This window comes from Pelmatolapia mariae, linkage group LG4 (genome assembly GCF_036321145.2).
Source record: "Pelmatolapia mariae isolate MD_Pm_ZW linkage group LG4, Pm_UMD_F_2, whole genome shotgun sequence".
NCBI classification, from domain to species: Eukaryota; Metazoa; Chordata; class Actinopteri; order Cichliformes; family Cichlidae; genus Pelmatolapia; species Pelmatolapia mariae.
In genome coordinates, this window is record NC_086230.1 from 11,215,467 (window position 1) to 11,239,757 (window position 24,291).

The window sequence follows — 24,291 nt, forward strand, 5'->3', positions numbered from 1 at the left end:
ACTTTCTGTGTTTCGGCTGTTATGGAATACCATGGGAAAAGGCCTCACCAGACTGTGAAACTGTTTGTCAGTCAATTGCCCAATTACTTTAGAGCCTCTGTAAATGGAGGCACTGTGCATAAAAATGGCCCGAATTCCTAAACAGTTGTTAAACCCATTGAATTCAAGCTGAAAGTACACACTTCAATCACAGTTCCTTTAAAATCCACTGTGGTAGTGTACAGAGGCAAAAATGTTCAAATACTTAAACTTTACTGCAAATATTAATCATTTTGAATAGATTTGTGTGATTCGTGCAAAGTCCAAGAGCAAAGTAGGTCTCTTTTGCTTACATGCTCTCATTAATGTTAATGTTTGAAGTGATGGAAACCTGCTTAAGAATACATATAATAAATGTTTTTGGTTTAATTAGACCCATAAGTGTCGACATAGAGACACAAGACACAAGCAATGTATTTTCAATGTAATTTCTTTTAATATAATCTTATTTACAACGCACTTTTCATAAATGTTTAGTACATAGTAAGTTACAATACTTCTGCATCCATTACACAGTGAACTCATACCCTTGATAATACAGACTGAAATGGTCCTGCTTATTAACAGTCTTCAATTTAAAACATAACTTTCTATGTTGCTTGCTCAACTTCTAAGCTTCTGATTTCGTTCAATTTGGAGCATTAATGACTGTTAAGAAACTCATTCATGGTGGTCTTGAAGATGACTTCTTGCCAACATTCAGGCTATGGAGAGAAAAGGGGCGGGGATCAGGGCCACAAAAAAAGCAGGTAAAATGAGGGCTAAAACTTGTATAAAAGGCTTAGGAGATGTAACTATACAGAATTCCAGAAACACGTTCTTTCAATCCTCGGTTTAAAAAAACAAAACAAATCCAGATGACCTCTCCATAACATCAGTAGAGTTAGATTTTCTTTTTAATCAAGGCTTGGGAAAGCCACTTTGATTTCATTTTTAACAGATGTAACAGGGCATTTAAAACACCAAAAACACTAGCAGGTTTCATACAATGACAAGGAGTATTTCTCTGCAGTAATACGAATGTTAAAAAAATGTAACAAAATTCAATAAAACCCACTTTGTGGGTTACTTGCATGTGAATTGACCCTTCAACTATGGGGGAGGGGGTGATGAGGACATTAGTGTGGGCTCCACGCAGAGCATATAGCAGCTTGGTCAGTAATCACTTAGTAATAAATAATAAAATAGAGTGGATCAGAGTGGTCGCAGATACAAACAAAGGAATTAAGATTTAAAAAAAAAAAAAAAAAAGAGGAGCAGGCTCATTTGATCATTTTTACAGCGTAACCGAGTGTCATGCCTGACACAAACACAAAAACACGCAGACACATAGATCTGCACTCTCACATGCACACACACCCAGACAAACACGTGTACATACATGCGCTCATTCTGAGACACGACAGTGGTTAAACACGAAGCATGAATACTAGTCAATCAATCGACTCGTCAGGCAGAAAGACAAACAGGCTGTCTTTTTTTTCTTTTTTTTTGTTTTGTCGTCTTCTTCACAAATCTGATTTCTATGTTCCCGGCTTCGTATGCGATTGGCTGATTCCGTCCCGAGACTTCGCTGCGGTGGTTAAACATTCTGAAGGATGACATCATAGCTTGTTAAAACAGAAGGATAAAAATGCTTCTTCAAAACATTTGAAAAAATTTTTAGTCCTTTTTTTTGTCTTTTTAATGTTCTCCTCCCGCTGTGCTTCCTCCTTTAACCTCCAACAGGTTCGGGAGGTGAAGGGGTGGCCGGAGAGTGAGTGTGTTCTTGTGATGCTTGGCTGCTCTGTATACTTGGTGTATACTTGATATTCGGTTTGTGTGTGTGCATATATGTAAAATGTCACATAGTCTGTGTGCACGTGCAAGGGCCAAGTGTGCGCAGATTCATCACTCCACAGCAAAGCCGCAGGTCTCCTCCACAGCAGTCAGCAGTTTCTCGTAAAGCTTCTCATAAGACTCATAGGGAGGGATGTCTATCCTGTTGAAACTGGAGGCAGAAAAGAGTGAATTACTTACCTAAAAAAAAAAAAAGAATTGACACAAATATAGACACACTAAGAGAAATTGGTTCTTACCACGTGTGAGCCTTGGGCAAGTTTTCTGTGTTAGCATCTATCAAGTGGATGGTGAAGAGTCTTGGTCCTGCAGAACCTGTAGAGCCTTACACACATACATTCTAGTTATCACTGCTCTGGTACACAGAAAAGACTTTAAATAGAAAAAGCTCTCAACACTCTTTAATGGGTTTCAGATTGAAACCTGCATCTAACCATTCTCACATGAAGCTAATATTGTTCTAATCTGGGTTAAAATGTTTGCATTTGCAGGCCTTGTATATGAGTTATGTGTTGAAAAAGTGAACTAAATGTTACCATCAAATGAATAGCAGAAGCAAAGTCTAACCAAAAGGTGTATGTTGTGTTTGTACCAGTGCATGACCCACCCTGCAGCGCTTTGAATCCCTGTAGGGGGACCCTGGTGGAGCCTGTGACAAACTGCAGGAGGCGTCCTCTCCTCTCCTCACTGAAAGCCTCCACTGCTTGCCAGAACCACCGCACCACATTGCTTTCACTTGTGCAGTGTTTCAGACGGGTGTTAGTCTTCCAGTCTGCAAGGTCTATTTTTCCTAGTCCACCAATGATCAACTGAAGAGATTTAGAGATGGGGTGGTGGGTAGGGGTTTGAGATGGATATAATGAATTAGATAATAGATTAGAAGAAGAAAATTAATAAAAAACTACCAATCCAACATGCAGATATGGTAAAAGTCATATAAATATTTAATAAGTACTAGTATATTGTTGACGTATCAAACGCGTACCTCAAGTTCTTTATGGTCGAAGGGTTTGAGGAGGTGCTGTGGGATGAGCTCACTGAACCCCTTCTGCAGAGCCAGAAACTGGGCTTCAATTCCACGCATAAACCTCCAGTTCACATAAAGTCTGAAATGAATAAAATAAAATAAAAAATAAGTATACGTCTGGCAGACGTTTGCAAGTAATGTTTACACTCTGTATCCGACACAGAGTTTAGAGTACTACTGTGGGGTTATTTACCTTACATATTCCTTCTTGTTCTCCTCAGTGACGGGGACATTACGACCATTAGGCTTGAGTTCATGTTGGGAGAACTTCCCAAAGGCATTGTGCTCTACGCAGAACGTGTGATCGAGTACTGAAGTGATGTCATTCTCCCTGCACACAAAACATCAAAGTAAAAGCTGAAACGGAAACTATGTACACAAGCACGCAGAATACAAACTAAGCAGTCTGCCTGTGCCAGGCTGACAGGATTCATTTATTGGTGCTTTTGCTCACAATATCCAGACGAGACTCTTGTGCAACTCGGGGTCGGTGGTCTCCAGGTCGTTGAGTTGGATGGGTTTACCCAGCAGCTGTTTGTAAAAGGGCAACGTGAAGCTCCCGTTGATGTAGTGACCGTGAAAAACTGCCAGGCCCATCACACGACCCACAAAGTGGAAATATGACAGGTGGTCCTTAAAAGAAAGACAGTGTGAGACACAGAGTCGGGACTTATTAGCATTATTCGTTATGTGGGTTTACTTGTGTGTACTCACAGGATTGATGGAGGAGTCTGGGTTGATCTGTAGTGTGTAGATATTGTCTGTGGAGTACTGGAACAGGCCGTAATAGGGGTTTAACATCTCGTGACACAGCAGGTACAACCACTCCCTGCAGACAGACACCACAATGATCACAAAGGTGAAGTAGCACCAAGACTTTAGTGAAAACAATCAAATACAAGATTCTGTCTTTGTATCCAGTCTTTGTTGTACAAGCAGTTGATGTAGCACTTTTTCAAAACGTGGTAAATTTACAAATTATATACTATAGTATAGTCAGTTAATTAAGTTCACAGCTGTATGTCAGACTACCCCTTACTACCTGTAAATTCTAGGTGGGAAACACTTCAGTAACATTTAAGCGCAGGCATTAAAAGAGCTGTCACCGTGTACTTAGCACTGGTTCTTATTTTAAAGAAATCCACCAATAAAAGGTGAGTTTCCATTTGATTATTAAGCAGTTGGCTTGCTTAGCATTTTTCCCTGTCAAAAAACAAAAACAAAAACAGGGATGATAAAAACACCGTGCAGCAAATTACCTGGCCACTCCACCATAATCGAGGCCTTCCTCTCCCCTGAACTTCACCATTAGCCGTTTCTTCAAGTCTTTGGGCCTCATCTTCATTATCTGCCGGTATGACTCCTGTATAACGCACACAGCTTTAATTACAGGCTATCAGGTTTAGATCAGTTTTCTTTTGTTAATCGGTTAATTAATATTCACAGCCAGTGCTTCCGTGTTTCCTCTGCTTCCACCTGCACTCACCTCAAAGATCTCCTCTCGGGACACCTCTATGCGACAGTGTCCAGCTTGAGGCTGCTGCAGCGACAGCTCGTGGCGGAGCAGCTTTAACTTGTGCACCAAATCTCTCTCGTATCGCGCTGCCACATCTCCATCCCCTCCTCCTCCGCCGCCGCCACTTACTCCTCCACCGCCCCCCTCCTCACCCCCCACATCCATCTGGGGGGCCTGGGAAGATTCCTTCACTTGTGATTGCTGACTGAAGGTGGGAAGAAGTAGAGGAGGAGAACAGAAGAGAGATATGAAGTTGTGGAAGAACGATACTCTGGAGAGCAGAGTAGATTACACACAGTCCCATTCAGCATAAGCAGTGAAATCTACCATAAGCTCATGTTTCTGTATATCACACCAGTCAGCAGCGTTAGTAGGTCGGTGGCAGATTAGATTGGTCCATGTTTTACCTGATAATGTTGTGTAGGCGCGGGTCTGTGAACTGTGTGGTTCGGTTGTTGTGGTCCACAAAGTAGATCCGGCCAGACACGGTGCTTCGGACCTCCCAGCCTACAGGTAAAGGCCCGAGTTCCTCACAGCTCACGCTGGCCAAATCCCTGCACCAGTAACACATAAACACAGTGAGACAGAGCACCACATTTCCACCTGTTCTGAACATGCATACTAAGTAGTATAATCCTCATACTGAACTAAACTTGGACCCCAAAGGCCCATGAAAAGCTACTAAGTTATTTTATTTATCTGCTGATAATTAAGAGCATAAAAAAAGACACTGGGCGTGCTCTAAAGACACATGGAGCAAAGTGTTTGTGCATTTCTTTTAGATATCGCTGCTCATTACAGGGTCGAACTGTGTATTTAGTGTCGGGTCACAAATTTGAAGAAACTGTTAAACCTCTTTGGGCTGCAAACTTTGAGAACCTTATTAAAACCAAAACATTTGTTGAAGAAATGCTTGTACATGTTTACTGTGATCAGCACCTCACCATAACAGATTTTGCATTTTTCTTCAGTGTAAAACAAAACACTTGAATTTCATCATTTTTTGGCACTCTTTACATAACCCTTGAATTATAAACTTTAAAACACAGTCATTTTGACATGTTTATGATTAAGGTCAGCATATAGGGTCAGAAGTAATGGCCTGTTATGACAGATTTATAGTTAGCAGTAATTAATATTGCTGACATTTTTAGTTCTGTCAAAACCATCCATAAATCTTACTAATTAAGAATTGTAAGTGGTGTAAAACTGTCACAGTCAGCTATTAGCACAAATTATGAGATCATAAAAAAAGATGTATCTACACAAAGTATAACGTGTAGATAAAGTATGATATAAGATGTAGATAAGGCCTAAAATGTTTGCCTGAGTGTATAAATCAAATGCTTAAAACATTAATTTTAGTGTATTGTCAAGTCAACCATATCACTCTAGTTTAGAATAGGTACAACATTAGAGTTATAATCCCAACTATCTGATGGTCCTCTATGAGCATGCACTCAGCAAAAGTAGGAAGGAAGAACTCCCTCTTAACATGCAAAGAAAAGGGCCTATTTATGCACTCACTTACAGAAACAGACTTTTCTCGTTAAGCCTGTAGAAACATTTTATACAATCCTAAGTGTAACCCTGAGAGTAGAGTACTTTAAGGGTATGTGTTAAGTCTGTCTGCAGATGCAATGGCTAAGTCTCTTTGTGGGCTTTCACCTCTTTTCCAGCTATGCTTGGACTAAATGAAGTGCAGCATAGTCATACCGTGGTATCCGGGGGTCATGCCAGGTGCTGACGCCTGTCTGTGTGTGGAGGAAGTACACCTGGCCCTGCACTGTTGTTCGCTGCTCTGTTTTAACAAGAAAAGAAAGCCATTAAATGGACTGTGAGGTTTAGGTTAAACAAATATCTACAGCCACAACAGGAGTTCATCACTGACCGTATCCCTCTGGCAGATCAGGCGGTTGGTGCCCATGCGGTCTGTTCTGAGGGGTGTGGCCATGACCTCTGGAGTCCTGCCCTCTGATTCGCTGGGTCTGAAGACGGCTCTCCTGACTGGGAGAGTCGAGCCGACAGTTTCCGCCTCCCGCGGCACCGGTGGAGTCGGAGTAGGGCAGCGGTTCTTCACTGAAACATCCCTCAAACACAGGCCTACACACAAACGCACAAAGAAAAACACACTAGAATCACATGACGGGTCAACTGCTTTTTATTTAAAACTCAGCGCAACAAAGACAGCAGGAGGGACAAATACTTAACAAATAGAACTAAAATAATCCTCTGACCTAAAACAGGTCATTGTGTAACGTCACATGAGATCCAAACAACAGCCTTGTATTTAAAAGTTAGTGTGTGATATTAGCAGGGTTAACATCTGGTGACACTCACCCATCATTTTCTAACAGTCCTCTACAGTCCACAACAGGGCCTCCGCTGCCAATGCGGTCTCGTGTTTGCAGGCTCACTGTAAACAAGGAGGACGGACAGGTCAGAGAGTTGATGCTGTGTTAGAGGGGGGAGTGCAGAACATGCACACAGTGAAAGAAAAGCAACAATATGACTAATCTGTACATACACTCCATCACTGTCCAACCTTACCTACAATCTGCCCCCGCACTGCATCACTGTCAGAGGGGTTCAGCTTACATAGATCTAGACGCTGGTCTGAAACAGGAAGCAAATACATTTTTATTTTCTTGACAGAGCAGCACTAAATAAATGGTGTGAAAATGTGTGTATTTAAAATCAGAGCAGTAGATAAAGACGATGGCCTTACATCCTGTGTCTTTTAGCCTGCTGATAGCATTAGAAAGCAGTCGTATGCAGCCCAGAAAACCTGCCCCCTGTCGTTTATGGATCTTCTTGTGGTTCCATATACTGATGGTGATGGAGTCTGTTTTACCAATGTAGCTAAAAAAACAAACAAACAAGTGACATGCAACAGGTCTCTTTAATCCAGCTTTTTATGAAGGAGAGCCATTTTAAAGGTCAAAGATCTGAATGAATGAAACAATCAACATCTGTAGATCTTCTGCATCGTTAATGAGTTGTTACATTTACATAAAACTGAAAATCAATAGAAAACCAACCAGAAAATGCCAAAAGTGGAGGAGTTTAAGTGTCTTGAGGTCTTCACGAGTTAAATTCAATTCAATTAAATTCAATTTTATTTATATAACGCCAAATCACTACAATAGTTGCCTCAAGGCGTTTTAAATTGCAAGGTAGACCCTACAATATTACATACAGAGAAAAACCTAACAATCATATGACCCCCTGTGAGCAAGCACTTTGGCAACAGTGGGAAGGAAAAACTCCCTTTTAACAGGAAGAAACCTGCAGCAGAACCAGGCTCAGGGAGGGCCGGCCACCTGCTGCGACCGGTTGGGGTGAGAGAAGGAAGACAGGATAAAGGACATGCTGTGGAAGAGAGCCAGAGATGTGAGACTGACGCAGGGATTGGGGGCAGATGCTGTACTGATCTGTGGTGATGAAGAGAGAGCTGAGCTTAAAACTGAATCTGTTGATTAACTGGTTGACCTATGCCCCTACCTTCATCTATTGTCATGAGCTCTCGGTAGTGACCGAAAGAATGAAGTGGCGGACACCAGTAGCAGAAATTAGTTTCCTTCAAAGGGTGGCTAGCCTCTCACTTAAACAGATTTCATACTTTCGGTGTCTGTGAGTTTGCTAGGGTCTGTTTGGGTCCCAGTGACGTCAAACTCATCATCAGACAGTCAGTGTGAGGGTCGGCTCAGGCATCCACGTACCTGCCTGTTTTTTGTAACCGCACAGATTCATCTGCAGAGAATTTACATTACAATCCACCAATGACGCATCCCATCAAGGCAGCGTACTTCAAAGAAGTATAACAGCAATGACTATTTGGCTGTAGGGTCTCCAGCAGTCCGTGTCCCCAACAGAGCATAATGCAGGCTTTAGAGACAGGGTGAGGAGTTGAGTCATTTGAGAGAGATTCAGAACAGAGACACTGCTCCTCCACATCGAAAGAAATGGTTCGGGCATCTGAAAAGGATGCCTCCTGGGCCTCAGGTTAGACCCAGAACTTGCTGCGTCCAACCTGCTGGCTTGGGAATAACTCAGTGTCGCCTGGTGATGACTGGGAAGAGGTGGCCGGGGCAAGGAAAGTCTGGGTCTCTCTGTTTGAGTCCCCAGGTGCCTTTATGTGCTGCCGCTAATGTCTTTAAAAGTTACTTCTATTCATGCCCTGTGATAAGGCACAGGCAGCCGCTAGTGTCTTTTCATGAATGATAGGTGTCGCCACTCAGACAACACCACCACATCTGTGCTGATATAAGATAAGAAGTCAAAAACTGTTGTTTTATTTTATTCTGTTTAAAAAGCACGACAGAGGACTGCTGCCTCCGTGATCTGAACACAGACAAGTGTTAGAAAATGGATGGATGGCTATGTTAAACTAATTATTGTCATTCATTTTAAATACCGATATCTAAGCAGAAATTACTTTACTGTAAACGTATAGTAGATTTGTTTTTAGAGCTGTGGAGGAGACTCACAGGTCATAGTGCTGATTCCATTTGGGGTCCAGTGTGCTCTTTACTGTGTCTGTAGAGTGGCATTGACCTGATCCGTCCACCACGACTTTGGCAAAAGGATCTGGCAGACCTGCACACAGAAACTTGTAATTAAAAATCTGTTGCCCATAAAGTCTCTCAAAATCCAAAGTGGCTTTGGTGCTTCTCATAAACATGATCTCCATGATAAAACATTTAACATAAATTGAGTTGTTGTATTTGTATCTAGACTAATACTGGCCTGCAGTTTAAAAACAAACAGGAAATTCAGTTTGTTTGCCATTCTTATTAACAGTACTTGAGATTCACCATCTAATCTGACAGGAAATGAAGACTCTAATCCAGGCAGCCTTTAACAAATTCTGACCAAGAACAAAACTGGGCACATTCGGAGAAGCTTTGCAGCCTTAAACAAACCCCTGATTGTGGGGTGACAGTCAGGGTCATTGTTGTATTCCAGCGCTACCACAGGTCAACAGTTATCCCTCAGAACAGCAAATGAGCAACATCAATGGCACTCTGTTTTCACAGTCGCTCCTATGTCACACGGGCTCTTTATAATACCAGAAATACGCATGTGAAAAAGATCACAATCAAAGTACTTACGAAAGAAGTCTTTCTTTGCGAGGTTCTTGGCACATAATACTGCAAGAGAAAGGAGAAAAAAATTACACAAATATATGTAATATTACAGCACGTAGGCTGACACAGTGGACGCATCTGAGGGGAAAGAATGTGGGTTAGGATAAATGTATGAATACCAGAGGACGGTCATGAAAGTAGATATGACACGCACAGAGAAGTACAGGCTAGTGTCAGGCAAAATGCACAAAGACAGACACACGCTGAAAGACCACCCACGGATAAAGCGGCAGACCACTTTCTATACCCACACCATCTTTGTAGAGTCAGAGAGTAAAGCTCAATCTGACCAAGACTCTGAGAATTTGTAAGTGTGTGCAAACTGTTGTTTATCGTGTACGTGGGTGTACACAACGTCTGGTTATTTGTTTCCCCAGACAGCTGGCATATGACACCCTAGGCTAGCTCTCCTCTAACACTGAAAACACAAGAGATCAACAACTTTACAGCTATTTATTTCTTTTTTTTTAGAAATACACTCAAGTGTTTGTTTCAGGGCAGAACAAAAACAAGCTGCATGTTGGTTTTCACAGCTGATGCAATGCAATTCAAAAGGTAAGCTGTAATCAACACGGATAATGTTTACACTTCAAGTCCACCGGGCCTTTGTCAAATTTATATGCAGTGTTTTTATTTGGGCTGGTAAGTAAAGTGTAGGGTGTATACCTGTGAGCTCTGCTTTGTAAAGAAACAGTAAGGTTTTTGTTTTGACTGCATGTGAGCTCTGTGTTTGCTGTTCGACACACTTATCTGTAAAGACCAGCTGATCACCGTGCATTAAAAAGGAGCTTCAAAGTTCCGCTTTTTTTAGTTAACTGTCCTGATGTTTCATCTCTTATTTCAGCGTGTCATAACAGTCAGTATGCTTAAGATTAGATTATCATCTTCTTCCAGTGCTCTAACATTTCTAAAGGTTAAAAAAGGAAGAATGTATTGGGCTAGCTTCATTTAGTCACCATCAGTGTCCAGAAGACACTGTAGTATTTCTGGCTTCTCATCCCGTCACAGACGACGGCGGATCTAAACTTAGCTTTAGTCATTTTTAACTTTAGTTTTTAGGAAACGAAGAATCCACACACTCCATGTCATGACTACGTGGGCAACAGCACAAATGCACAAACAGCACTTTCTGCCATAATCAGTAATCGTTTGCTTTGGAAGGCACTGAAGAGTGGAAATCACTAAAGCTGCACTAACTAACAGCTACAACTAACGACTAACAGCTTGAGTGAAAGTGACTACGTGCAGGCAAACACAGCAGTCACAATGCCTCTAGCCTCTGCTGTCAATGCAGAAAAAAAACCACACAGTTAAGCCACTGTACTGGGTTATTGACAACATATAGGTTATGTGTGGATAAAGTATGATTTCCGTTGGTGTCATGTTGCACATTTACTCCTGTGTTACTGCAGAATATCAGTGTGAGTCCAGTGATTCACAGTCACGCTGATATTTTAAGGAAGTAAATGCAAAATCTAACGTGAACAGCACATTTCTTGAGCTGGACTGCAATGTCAGCACAATTTATTTAGTTTTTGATTATTCTTTAAATATTAAAAATACACACCACTATGGACCAACATAAAGGTCACCAGAAAGTATTTATGAGTTCTTGTGCTAAAGTTTCAGCTCAAACTGTTTGACATGACAAGCAATAAAGATAAACGGCCTGCTCTGTAGCCAAAAACAAGACAGCCTGACAGAACCTTAGAAAAATAATGTGGCTTCATTTCTCTGCTGTTCATTTTCATATTAAAATGATTTGGGGTGGGGTGGGGGGGTCAAAATCAGATCTGAGTTAGAATGTGTAACCCAATCAATCACCTGCATGGAGCTTGGCAGGGGAGCAACGGGTGCATGAAGTGGGTAGGAGAGTCATCCCACACATCTGAGGGATTTTTGTGGCCTTCATTACACATCTACCGCAACTTTAAATTACCTTTCATGGCAAGTTGAAATAAGCTGACTCTGCATTTAGTCTACTTTGATGATCCCTTAATTATTTGCCCTTCTTTTTTTTACCCAAATGGCCAAATATTTGCGTTCCTCAACATGTAAATTTGGTGCTTTTCTTGTTTTGTGTCCATTAATAGATTTAATCTTTGAGCTTTACGCTGCTGACCTGATAAAGCAATATTTTCATTTATTACCCCAGGCACTGGACTAGATCAGTGTAATTAATTCTTTAGAAACTGATTAAAAAAAGTATTCTGCATATTAATAAAGATAATCTCAAAAGTCCTCCATCCAATCTATGCTAACTGAACAATGCTGGTGAGACACTGGGAACATTTCAGAGATAAGTACTGCTGGTACCGTCAGGCGAAAACAACCTTAGATCTTAACTGATCTGCCACACACCTAAACTGCCTTTTGATTCGGTTTGGCCCAGGCAGCTATCTAGGAAGTTAGTCAGGCAGTCAGTGGTTTAGGATGTGGTGACCAGAGTGGCACGTACGTGTCTGGTGTTGCCTAGTCCATTTCCTGTGATTAACCAATGGAGAATGGCTTCAGGATATCCTTCCCTGTTCCCTGTCAACCTCTTCCAATCCTTTCCTCCTGACTCACACATTCCACACTGAGACTTCATCTTTTCTACAGACGTAATGAAAGAAACGCAGTGTGTGAGGAGAGGGAGGGAATCGAGTTTCTAAAGTCTGCCACCTATTTCAGACTGGAAGTAAAGGAAGCCTCTGTCGCTGTCCCTGCTGTGCTATTCACCAATTCTTCCCACAATGTGTTTTCTGACTTGCTCTTCTGTGGCCCTGAATGTGTGACAGGACCTTTCTCAGCATCTCAGGAAATTCCTCATTCTCCGAAGGTCATGGCTGGTAAAAAACACACAGAGCTTACAGCCTAACAGCTCAGCTGGTTCTCAGTTTCTTTCCCCACTGTCATTTCCCTTTCTTTTTATTTGCATTTACTGCCTTTCTGTTTAAAAAAAAAAGTATGAAAAAGCTAGACAGTCAGTAGGGTAGTGATGGCGGGGGTTCTATTCATCCAATCTTGATGGAACAAGCAGAAACAGTTTGAGAGAGGTGAAGAAAAAGTGAGCCTCTTTTGCACCAGTCAATCAGCTACATAAGGAATTTAAAAATCACATCAACCATCTCCTACAGACGTTAGCAAACTTGCTCTACACCTCTTTGACACCAGATATTCTTCGGATAATGACCAGAAATGCACAACTGCAGTGCCTAATTAAAGCTTCCTAAATCACCATTAATGGCCGAGTGCTCTGGTAACAAAGCCAAGGTAGTGCAATCTCTTTGCACTTTGATCACAGCTCGAGTCAAAAAACATGATGAATGCTGACAAACTTAGAGCGGTCTAGACTTTCTTGTCTCGGCAAGCGCCCGCAGCCTTACAAGCAGAACAACTCGTGAGCTTATGATGATGTCATTTCCTGTATGACCTTCTTCTTTCGGCAACAAAAACAAAGCAGTGGTTGGAGGACATGTGAGCAAATATCACACCTGCTTAATAACAAGTAGCCTGCAGTACACAGACGCAGGACAACAGAAGGGCTTGCACAAACACCCAGACAATGGTTCTGTAATGAAGAATAAGTGGACGCTGAGGCTCTTTAACCTCTTCATCCATGTTTCTACATCCTGTTTTGCATGCTTTTCTGTAAATGTGTTTCTGCACATACTGCAAGCTTAGTAAGTGAAGGGATTAGAAATGCTTATGCTGCTTCCTAAGTAAGCATGAATCTGACTTCCCCCCTTCTCTCCTCTGTTGTATCCATCACACAAACACTCATTTTTATTTCACTGCTTTTTTTCTCCTCTTCTTTGATTGTTCCTCATTCCCTCACGCTTCTGTCCTCCTCTTTTCAGCTCCTTCACCCCTTCCCTCTCAAGTAACCTCTTGTCCCGACGCTGCCCTGTATTGCAGCTCAGGCAAGTTAAGCGCTCAATCCGACTGACTGGCACCAAAACCTGAGCGGCACGTGTTGCGTCCACTAACTTTATCCTACTAAATGACTGATTCTTTAATTCCTTTCATGGAATTTTCCACAATAAAACACCATTCACTTACAAACAAAAACACCCCTTTCTCCACTATTTTTGACCTACTTATGTTCTGCATCTTGCCTTGACCATATTTTTTAAATATTACTACAGTTGCAAGTTTTTGGTATCAAAACTCACAAAATAAGCATATGATCAAACATTTGGTGCTTTTTTCAAAATATTTAACACTGTGTACGACATAAATAACTTGGTTATACATTGGTTTCAATGCAGAAGCTACTTCTGACTGTTCCCTTCTCACAACCGGTGGATGCACTAGGTTGATTTGGTAGAGTTTTATGCCAGATGCCCAACCTAATGCAACCCCAGGGATTTGTGTGTCTCTGGCTGGAATTCAACCAGTATCCTTTTGCTCCCTAAACAAATGTCTATACCGCATTACACAAGTTTCAAAATCTTTACTTTTTTTTTTCCGTTTTCATTAAGTATTTGACTTACTTTGTTCTTCCATGTTATTCAAAGCAATACTTAAGCTTAAGAAAAAGATAACGAAGACAGGTAGACACAACAATCACTTGTAAACACAACAAAGTCTCTCAGATCTGACCCAGTGTCAAACATGCTTATGTCCCTACTGCACACACACACACACACGTGCGCGCTTTTCAGATATACTGATGTTAAGGGGGGGGAAACAACCAACTCTTTCTGGCAGACTAAACAGAGCTGACCAGCCTGGCAGCATTGCACTCCCATTGGCTCATTACACATTCCTTACCCAATTAGAATTCCACTCATACCTGTGGAGGCGGGGCACAGTCAGGGGCAATAACCTCTGGTTGCATACAAGTTGAAAAATGGTTTACTAGTTTACACACACATACCTTCTCTGCTTGCTTTTGTTTTAACTCATCTGATGAAACACTTTATGATAACATACCTCTTGTAGAGCTTATTTTACCAGAGTCGCTTACAGTAAACTTTACCATAAGAGGACACGATCTATTGTAATCCCGGATGACTGCAGTGTTTTAACTGATTCTGATTAAAATGATTTGTTATCAGTTAATCTACCAATCTTAGTAGTATATAAAATACCCGCTTACAGTTGATACAATGACATAATCTATTTTGATCACTGATGTCACTCTTGAATGTCAAGAGTGACATCAGTCCTTTGTTATTATTTCAAACAAAAGGAGTGGTGAACTGTTCTTTTGCAGATCTACGTGGCTAAGTGAGACTCAGTGATAACGTCAAGCGCAGATAACCTCAAAATGAAATGTATAAACAGTGGGATAAGTGACAAAGTGTGCTATATCCGTTAGTCTGATTCCCGTCCCTTCCTTCTTGAAATCCACTCTGAGAGGAAGAGTCAGTAAGTAAACAGCATGTGGGGCGCATTTTCAGACAGCACTTCACCTCATCAGTGCTGACAGGCATTTGCTTTAAAAGACATCCATCACAATCATACCTTTGCAGTACACTGCTGCAATGTTCCATGAAAACCACACAAAGAAATATTTAGTCTGACGGAAAGCAAATTTTAGTGTGTGTTATTGCTCAGTTTTGACTCAGGGGGACAAGGCGTCTGCTCAGCGGCTCAGATGGGTCATTTTCATTTGAATAGAGGCCCTTGGATGCCCAGTGGGGTTACATTATCAACAGTAGGAACCTTTGTTCCAGCTGTGACTGTATGTGGAGCGGAGGAGGAAACTTCAATATGACCTACAGGGCAGACTCCGACCCACAAACTGAAAAATAAAAAAATTATCTCAATTCGGTTGAATAAATGACCCCTGAAGAACAAACATGCTGCACTTCCTTCAGTGGGGACAAGTTCAACGAGTCCGACATTTGTGCAGCTACAGCTGACACAGCAGCGAAATGCCAATCGATACTCATTGGTAATCCGGACTAGGATGTCAAATCTAGCGGGAGATCAATTTTCATACAGGCTGCCGCTCGACATTTGCTCTCTCCCCCGCGTTACAGAGCTCGCCGCATTCGGCTGAAGCGGAGGTTTCGGCTGGTGGTCAGCACCCCCCAAAAAGGGTGTAGCTAGCAAGCGCTAGCGGTCAACATTAACCACAATGTTACTATTAGCTAGCAGGCTAAGAAGCCACTGTTAGTGGTTGATAAAGTTTCTGAACGTGGCTTTCAGGCGTCGGCATTCACCACGACTAGCGGACTAGTCGCCTGTCTCAGCTGCAAAACTCACAGGACAGTGAACAGCTCCTCGGCTGTCCTCTCGGTAATTTACTTAGCATCTAAGCTAACAAGCTAGCACTCGGCTGGTGTTTGCCACACAAAAACCGGATGTTTGGGCGAACAGCAGACTCGAGAGGCTCAAAGACACTTCGCGTCGTCTCGTTAGGTTTGCTAAAATCAACACGTTACCGAGCAAACACTGAGTTCCGGTTTAAACGTGCACCGTAAGCTCTTTCTTTCGCTCTCGCTTTTACCTGTCAGTCGGATTTTGATGCTGGACCCGTTCCTCCGACTCCCAGGATTCGACATCACTCCGGGAAAAACGATCACACAAACTTCCCTGTCGAGCCAGCCAAAATCACAGTTTCATCAAATAATGGAACTGCGAATAACTTCAGTTTCCACACATGCGGTTTGCTTTTGGTTTCCTCAGGGATAAAAATGTATTATTTCACCGCAAAGTCTTGCGCTCCTTCGAAATCCGACAACACGGGAGAACATTTTCGGGCAGGCTCAAGCACGTACTGACGTATTGTTCTCAGTGTCTGTACAGTACGTGCTCGCTCCGGGAAGCGTGGGCGTGCCCGTGGTGATCAGATTCTTTCAAGTCTTTAGACATTCTGTTTTGGTTTTTATTTCAGTAATTAGGGCCCGAGCACTAAAAGGCCCTACTGGAATTGCTCCGTTTATTATTATTCAGACAAAACAAGTGGCTTTTTGAGGGCTTTAACATACTCAAAAAATAGAGAAAAAATAAAGAAATATTGCACACGTGTCAGGTCTGGTAAAGAAATTTGGTATTTTAATAGTTTCGCATATGCGTGGCGCAAAATGGCTCTAGAGCGCCACCTATGCGTTGTTAAATAAAGTCCCATGACCACATAGTTTGAGCTACATGAATGAAATTTGGCACAGACGTGTAACATACCAAGATGAACAAAAAAGTAATTGGGCCCATCAACGCAAACCCAACAGGAAGTCCACCATTTTTAATTGAATGTTAGATTTTGGCGCCGATTTTGCCATTTCCAGGTGTTGTACTTTTGCGAACTCCTAGGAATTTGATCAGATCAACTTCATATTTGGTCTGTGTCAACTACACACCTGGGCCATTTAATTTACAGCAGCATTCATTTTGTAAAAAAAAAAAATACAAAAATAGAACAACACACAGAACGGGCCAACATTTAACTAAAAATTGTTCAACTCAACAAAACTCAATAATTTAGCTGAAACGATACTGCTAGGTGTTTTGTTATCTAGGCTATCTCACCGTGTTCAGGGATATTAACTTCAAGGGGCGGTGTAAAAAGCATTTTTTTTTTGCATTTTTAAAAGTGACAGTTATGGATTGAATTGGATTGCTAAACATAATTTTCACATAATTTTCTTTTTCGCGTTCAACACATCAAGCAAGCTAACATCAAGTGTGTGGCAAACTCAAAGTCAATCGATGTGGTCTGTGTGTGCCAGGCCAGCAGCCAAATCAGTTAAGGTAAGAAGATGCCTCTGTTTAGAAATATATGACCAAAAGAGGGTATCTTAAGGTGTGAGACGCCCCCTGCTACAGGGGAACGTCACTTACATTGTTGTTAAAAAAGCATTTGCTCCCTTCCGGATTTTATGGACTCCAGTGAACCACAGTGAGAGCCATTAACCACAATTGGAAAAGAACTTGTAACAGTGGTGAACCTTACCAGGAGTGGCTGGCCTACCAACATTCAGTGCATCGATGACTCATCCAGGAGGTCACAAAAGAACCCAGAACAACATTAACGAGCTGCAGTCCTCACTCGCCTCAGTCAGAGTTCATGGTTAAACAATAAGAAAGAGACTGGACATAAATGGCATCCATGGAAGTGTTCCAATGAGAAAATCACTGGTGACCGCAAAGAACAAAACGCCTCGTCTCACATCCGCCACAGCTCATCTTGATGATCCCCAAAACTTTGGGAAAACATTCAAAAGTTTCAGAAGGGTTAAACAGTCCAAAATGTCTCCACAGAAATGTGCCACCACCGTAAAATGTACAATATGGACGATAAATATAGCCACTATTTACAGTTTTCACACAAACATTTTCACACCAGTGTACCGCAGTGAAGTGTTGCATTATTTGCAGGTGTACACCATAAATTTAGAGAGTCGTTACCTGATGGTCCAAGGGGTCCCAGAAATTGGGGTCATAACTTAGTTGATTCAGCTGTTTGCCCTCTATGGAGCTGTAGAGGAGTACAGGCCCCTGGATGAGTATCCTGCTGAGGAGTTCACAGAGGTCTACTTTGTAAAGTTCCAGAAACTGTTCATTATGCCTAACTGGCAAAGTCTGAAGAACATTCGGAATAATTTGGTTTCATTTCGGCTCAGCAAAGCGACACATGGATGAGAAAAGTTTCTATGGTGGTGTGCTGCATGTGTGCTAAGTCCGTATAATTTTATATCTGTAGGTTAGATTTTGCTTCACAAAATCCACCACTCCAATGAACAACAACTTAGTTCCACCTTAGTCCGAGCAAACCTAAGCTAAGATAATCACACACACACACACACACACACACACACACACACACACACACACACACACACACACACACACACACACACACACACACACACACAACTAGTCACTTTACATCTTTTCATTGTTTCTTTGTACATTTCCACAATTTCCCTTTGGCACTTTTCTTTTAATTTGACTAGGATCTTTTTTAAATGATGTTGATTTTTACACAGAAAGAGGACACGCAAGAGGAGCCTACTTCATCAGAAAAAACTACCACATCAGACGACAACAACCTCACACACAAACAAACCTCTGGAAATGACAATACAAGGGAGACTTCAAACATCAGCTGCTATTTAGGCTTTACTCTTCTTCTATTACCTCCCCAAGAACATCATTACTATGGACCTAAAAGTCAACATAGGGTTTTACTGACAGAGGATAAAATAGGGACTTTACACAATACCTGTGCTGACCCAGCGAGAAGGGGGTTCAAGGTGCAAATAGACCTTCTCAAAAAGAGACAAGCAGCACATCAGACCACTGCAGTCAGATTTCTCCTTTGGACCACACACTTGGGAGAACCCTAAACTCAAAATGGAGGAGCCCTCCATTACTGTTTCTGGTCATAATGAGCCTTTGATTGGGCCAAAACTACCAGAACTATCCATTTTTTTTATTTAACAAATTTTACATCACAGCACTGCCACCATTGAGGTTAATATTAAAGATGTTTAGGCTGAGTATGCAGTTATGTGATTTCTTTATTGTTCCATTTGTTCCTGAAATACGTGTCCCTCAAACATCTCGACTCTCTGAAAAAATAAGAAAAGCAAACTGTAAGATTGAGAAGTTCTGAATTTCTGAAATTTAAAGAGCTTAGCAACTTGTCATTACAGATTACCCTGAAATCAGGAAGGCAGTGTCCAAAAGATTCCAGCAATAGGTTCTCATCTTTCACAACCTTTTCAAAATCTTTAAAAGACACATTGTCATCACGATCATAGTCCTGTGGGAGGAAGCACCATTGGCAGAGCTGGTAAATTATTTACAGACCTGAGAATTTTTTAAATAGTTTTATTTTTTGGAAAACCACGTGAAAACAGTTTTATCTGTGCAGCAAACAGCTCGCCATCTTTTTCAGTATGATCTCCACCAGGTCTTTGATTCCTTCGTCAGGGTCCTCATTGGGCCGTCTGATGAGCCTCTCCTTCAGAAAATCGAGCATCTCCTCTCTAGAGATGGCATTGTCACCATTCAAGTCGTACATACTGAAGCAGTCTGAGCCATGCCAAACATAGGAACTTGTTTTAGGCAGATAAGCTACATGTATGAAGGTGTGAGAGTGAGCCTAAGCAAAAAAAGTAAGATTGAGGAATTACATTTAATTTTTTCATCCAAGGTGCCCCGAAGAAAAACAGGCAGTCCCCTCAATCCACTCTTCCATGCCGACAACGCCGTCTTTGTCTTTGTCAAATGTAGTGAAGACTGAATGACAGACAGTTACACTCACAACATGTCTTGGATTTAATTATAGATTTGAATTGTTCGTACTGAAGAAATTGTTCATTCCCAACTCTGTACTCCTGGACAAGCGTACTGAAGGATATAATTTAATCATTCTGAAAGAGCTGGTGGAGGTGAGTGATTCCTTTGTGCTCCCATATTGGAAAGTGGACAGGGCTATTGTGTAATAAGAATTCCGGGTTGTGCCAAATTGGAGAGTATTTACAGGGTGATAGTGATGATTTGGAGATTTAGTTTACTTGCCACCATTTTATTGACTTTTACTATAAATAAATATAAATAACTGTAAACTGAATACCTCTACCTGTGATCCTGTCATCAATCAGCTCAAAGATGCTGTGCAGTATGCTTAGGAACTTCCCACTGTCCAGACTGTGCACTGCTCTTCGAGAGTTGTCAGACTCCGCCATAAGCAGGTTAAAGTTAACATTTAAAATTGTGTTTTAAACATAAAAAGTTACAAATATTTTAGTAAATGTTGTAAAAAATGACTTGAAAAAACATGTTTTTGTAAAGTTTTGAGCTAAAAGTGGAAAAATGTTGCTGTTAATTCCAGCATGTTTCAGTTTACAAACGGCGCCCCATAATGAAGAGCACTAAACTACCGCTATAACAAAGTTAGCCGAGTTTAGCCCGGAGATTTTCCGATTCAGATCGATTTTAGCTTGAATAAAGCGATATCGAATCATTAAATCCTGAATTGATTTTTTATAAATGTATTTTGCCAGAAACACCAGAATCTCAGGTTAAAGCTTACAATACTATTTCAACAACCACCAAACAGCTAAAAAAGCAAATGTGAGCATGTATACGGATTCCACACAGAGATGTTAACACAAAGCGCGGTCCCGAGTGGCCACAAAATTCTAATTTGCTCTCATTCCCACATACATTTTGCAATCTGGACCAAACATCTCACATATAATAAGGCTCCGCCCCTGAAGATATTTCATGTGCCATATTTGACATCGGCGACAGCGCCACCTAGTGGGAACAGGAAATGTCATGTTTTACACTTTGGGGTACAGTATAGAGGTGGGTGGCCCCAGCAACCTCACAATTGTCCAGGAAATCCTTAAGGAGTTGGTCTTGAGTTACACTGAATACTACAAGTTTTCGTCAAGCGGCGTGACCCCGGCGGATTAGCGAAATTCAATGTTTCGCTATGAAGAACGAAATTGCTGTAACTAAAAGAAATCCAGTCCGATCGTTACCAAACTTCACAGGCATGATAACACTCCCGCACAGAAGAGATTGATATGCCCATTGTCAGGAATCATCAAAGCGCCACCTAGTGGGAACAGGAAATGTCATGTCTTATACTTTGGTGCACTGCTCCTCAAAGGTTGAGCCCATCCACCTGGAAAGCAGTGAACATTAACATCAGTCCCTCATAGTGCTTCAGTGTTAAAATTGTGAGTTTATTGAACTGTGCACCCTGGTGGAAAGGCGATTTGCTATGAAATAGAAAGTAGCGTTTGAGGGGCTTGGAAAGCTCGAAAACTCTTGAATTTTGAAACAAACCTCCAATGTGAGGAAGGCTTTCTTGTTATATGGTCGTTTTCATGGAATATTGCAAAATAGCTCCACAGCACCCCTTACAAAATTTCAAAAGACCAGCCTCTACTCTATGTTTCATCTACGTGTCTGAAATTTGGCAGGCTTATGTAAAATGCCAAGATGTTTTCAGGCCTTGTACTTCAATGAACTCCTCCTAGGGATTTAATCACATTGACGTGATCTTCAACGGGTGAAATCTAAAGACCTTGATGATGCTAAATTGCAAAGCTTTTCACGTTTTGTGAAACCATGTGGTCATGGCGACACATCGACCTTCAGTCACAAGATCAGAAGAAGCATTTAACTGTTGTAACTAAAAGATACACTTGGCTTTCCCAAAACTTTCCCAAACTTAACAGGCAGTATGAGAGTCCAGCCCCGAACCGATTCATGTGCCATTTGCCAGTAATGGTTAGAGCAGTGCCTAGTGGGAAGAGGAAATGCAAAGTGGGTTATAATCATCATTGAACGAGATAAAATTTTAACTGGTGGTTCTACTCATGATATGCGTCAGTGGGACATCAGATTGGACGGTAATCTCCATCGCTGCCTGCTGGGCATAGGTGTTGGGCTTGGCTTGATGCGCTGGGGTGCGAGGGCCCTCTCATCACTGCTTGCAGCTTTAATTCTACTTCTTTCTTCTTCTTTTTTTTTTACATTTACTTCATGAAGACATACATTAAAATATATTTATAGAAGGTCATAGCAGTTACTTTTTAATATAGCGCTCTTTTACCTAATTTCTACTTTAACAATATCCCTACATAGAATCACTGCCAATAAAAAATGGTACAGTCTCACTTTTTATGGCTAACCTCATCAACCCAAACCTAGTTGTTTAGGTTTTTGTCAATAATTGCTCACTTTAAAAATAACTTTTAAAACTTAGTGCCTAAATTAACCCTTCAACAACTCTGCTTTACATTTCTTATTCAAAAATCAATGAATATCACTAATATAAAAAAAGCAAACAACAAACTTTTGTAACAGATGTTGCAGATGTTTGGCAGAGCTTCCATTCTAATTAAAACTCACAAATGCTGTGGAAAAATGGGTAATATATGATAATATATGCTGATAGGAATGGATGACGGTCTTCCTCTAAAGTTAGGCCTTGAATGCTGTTCACCCAAGCAATATTTAAATTGCATTATAATCCTTAGTTCCTAAGATATTTCACTCAGACCCACAAATGTTAATTTATGGTGCGAAAAGGAAAAGTTGGGGTTTCAACTGAGTCATGGGATTCATCTGCACAGGTACCAAAAAAATAAAATACCTGAACTGTGAGAGACTTACACTTGTGCAGAATTATAACTTTGATGGGAATATGAGTGAGACGATAAAGTCATGGCAGATGTGACATAAAATTAAGTTCAATTGGATGCACCATTTGCATCATAGCAGCATAACAGGCTTTAGGAAATGTTTAGCAGGAACATGAAGCGTGCAGGCAGCTAAAACACAAAAAGACTGAAGGAAAGCCGGGTGATCTGAGATTATAGCTGCTGGGATTTGGCTCTTTAGCGGCGGCACAGTTAGCTGCAGTATTAGCAGTGGGAACAATGGTACCTCTCACCGGCCTGTTTACACCCCACAGTAAATCCATACGAGCAGACAAATGTCTCACACACGTCCCAGGGGCCAGACACAAACACACATGTTGCAGTTTCAACTCTTTCATATTCTGCCCATTAGCCATGAACCCTTAAAACAGAGAGAGATACAGGTGGAAGCAATAATTCATACACCTTTCCACCTTCCTCTTCATATGAGCACCCCTCTTTATGTCTTTAATATCTTTCCCTATTTTGTCCTCCACCTTTAAACTACATCTGTCTAATTCCCAGATGATGCTTGTATTTGTCTGTTTAACTATGTCAACACTCCACAGGTGGCTGTAGTCACGCTGGGGACACACACACACAAATCGGTCTATCCCTCTAGCCATCGTGTACAGCTGTTAGTGTCATTATGTGATTATGTGGGTGTATCTTTTATTCAGCTGGTCTCAGGGGCTGTGGAGCCCCTGAGACCAGCTGAGTGTGCTCACAACAAAATCATTCCTATCATGGAGACAGACTAAAACCGCAGGGACAAGCAGACACATAGTTAACAAAGATGAAGTCATTCTGTTTAACTGAGCAGTTGGGGAATAATACTGGGTGGCCAAAACATGAAATAAAAATCAGAGGCTGAGACATGAGAAGACGAGGAAGAAGATGAAATTACGCCAAGAGAAGAAGGGGATGGTAAAAGAGAGGCTCCTCAGAATCTGTTAAGTCATTTTAAACAATAACAAAAACACAATTTAGAAAGCTGGAAAAAAATAATATGATTGAAATGCTGTGAAATGAATGATGAAGAATATGGAACCAAGTCGAACCATCATCCTCCTGAGGCTCATTCTCTGTGCCTTTGTGTCAGTACGCTATGTGAGTGCCCCCTTTGGGAAACTGGAGCAACGGCTACTTCAGCTCAGAGGAAGTTGGGAGTGAGGCTACAGGCTGAGAACAAAGCAGTGATGTCAGAAAATTTCAGCTTCTGGGAAAGCAGCGCAGCAACTTTTGGTTTTCTCTGGAATTTTTCTTCACATCCTGGAATTTACATATCCTGGGAAAAAAAAATCAGCTCTTTTATATTTGACCCAGAGCTGTTCCCAGTTGAAAAAAATCCAAATGCAATTACTTACACACCAAAATACACTGACGGAATCATTTTTTTAATATAAAGGATTTAATCTGGCTATAGGTATTTCAAAATAATCAAGATGGACAAAGATCTATTTGAATTTGATGGACAGAAATAACCCAATGGCACATCAGTGGTTTCAGTTTAAGATGCCTTACTAATCCTAATTCACACAGGGTACACACACAGATAAAGTAATAGCTGCTTAACAGCAGAGACATGGTGGAATGAAATTGGAGGGGTGGAAA

At 41.3% G+C, this 24,291-nt stretch overlaps 2 protein-coding genes across 3 annotated transcripts; both read right to left on the minus strand.

The window, feature by feature from the left end:
* Window positions 1-474: 474 nt before the first annotated feature.
* Window positions 475-16,278, minus strand: smurf1 (SMAD specific E3 ubiquitin protein ligase 1). 2 transcript variants are annotated; one of them, XM_063471445.1, is made up of 18 exons: window positions 16,017-16,278; window positions 9,536-9,574; window positions 8,912-9,020; window positions 7,150-7,283; window positions 6,972-7,037; window positions 6,762-6,837; window positions 6,313-6,524; window positions 6,138-6,222; window positions 4,829-4,975; window positions 4,392-4,626; window positions 4,165-4,268; window positions 3,620-3,734; window positions 3,360-3,538; window positions 3,099-3,236; window positions 2,864-2,984; window positions 2,486-2,687; window positions 2,118-2,193; window positions 475-2,029 (listed from the first exon to the last, which is right to left on the minus strand). In XM_063471445.1, the coding sequence occupies exons 1-18, from the start codon at window positions 16,069-16,071 to the stop codon at window positions 1,930-1,932; spliced, it is 2,193 nt and encodes a 730-aa protein (XP_063327515.1). In that variant the 5' UTR covers window positions 16,072-16,278; the 3' UTR covers window positions 475-1,929. The 2 variants fall into 2 exon arrangements, with proteins under 2 accessions (XP_063327515.1, XP_063327514.1); XM_063471444.1 differs by having other exon boundaries at window positions 2,118-2,202.
* A 2,751-nt stretch (window positions 16,279-19,029) lies between these two features.
* LOC134625731 (calaxin) lies at window positions 19,030-20,202 on the minus strand. Its single transcript, XM_063470982.1, is given in 6 exon segments — window positions 19,030-19,080; window positions 19,170-19,274; window positions 19,398-19,546; window positions 19,648-19,693; window positions 19,695-19,753; window positions 20,091-20,202. Coding segments are annotated over 6 exon segments (522 nt in total).
* Window positions 20,203-24,291: the final 4,089 nt, after the last annotated feature.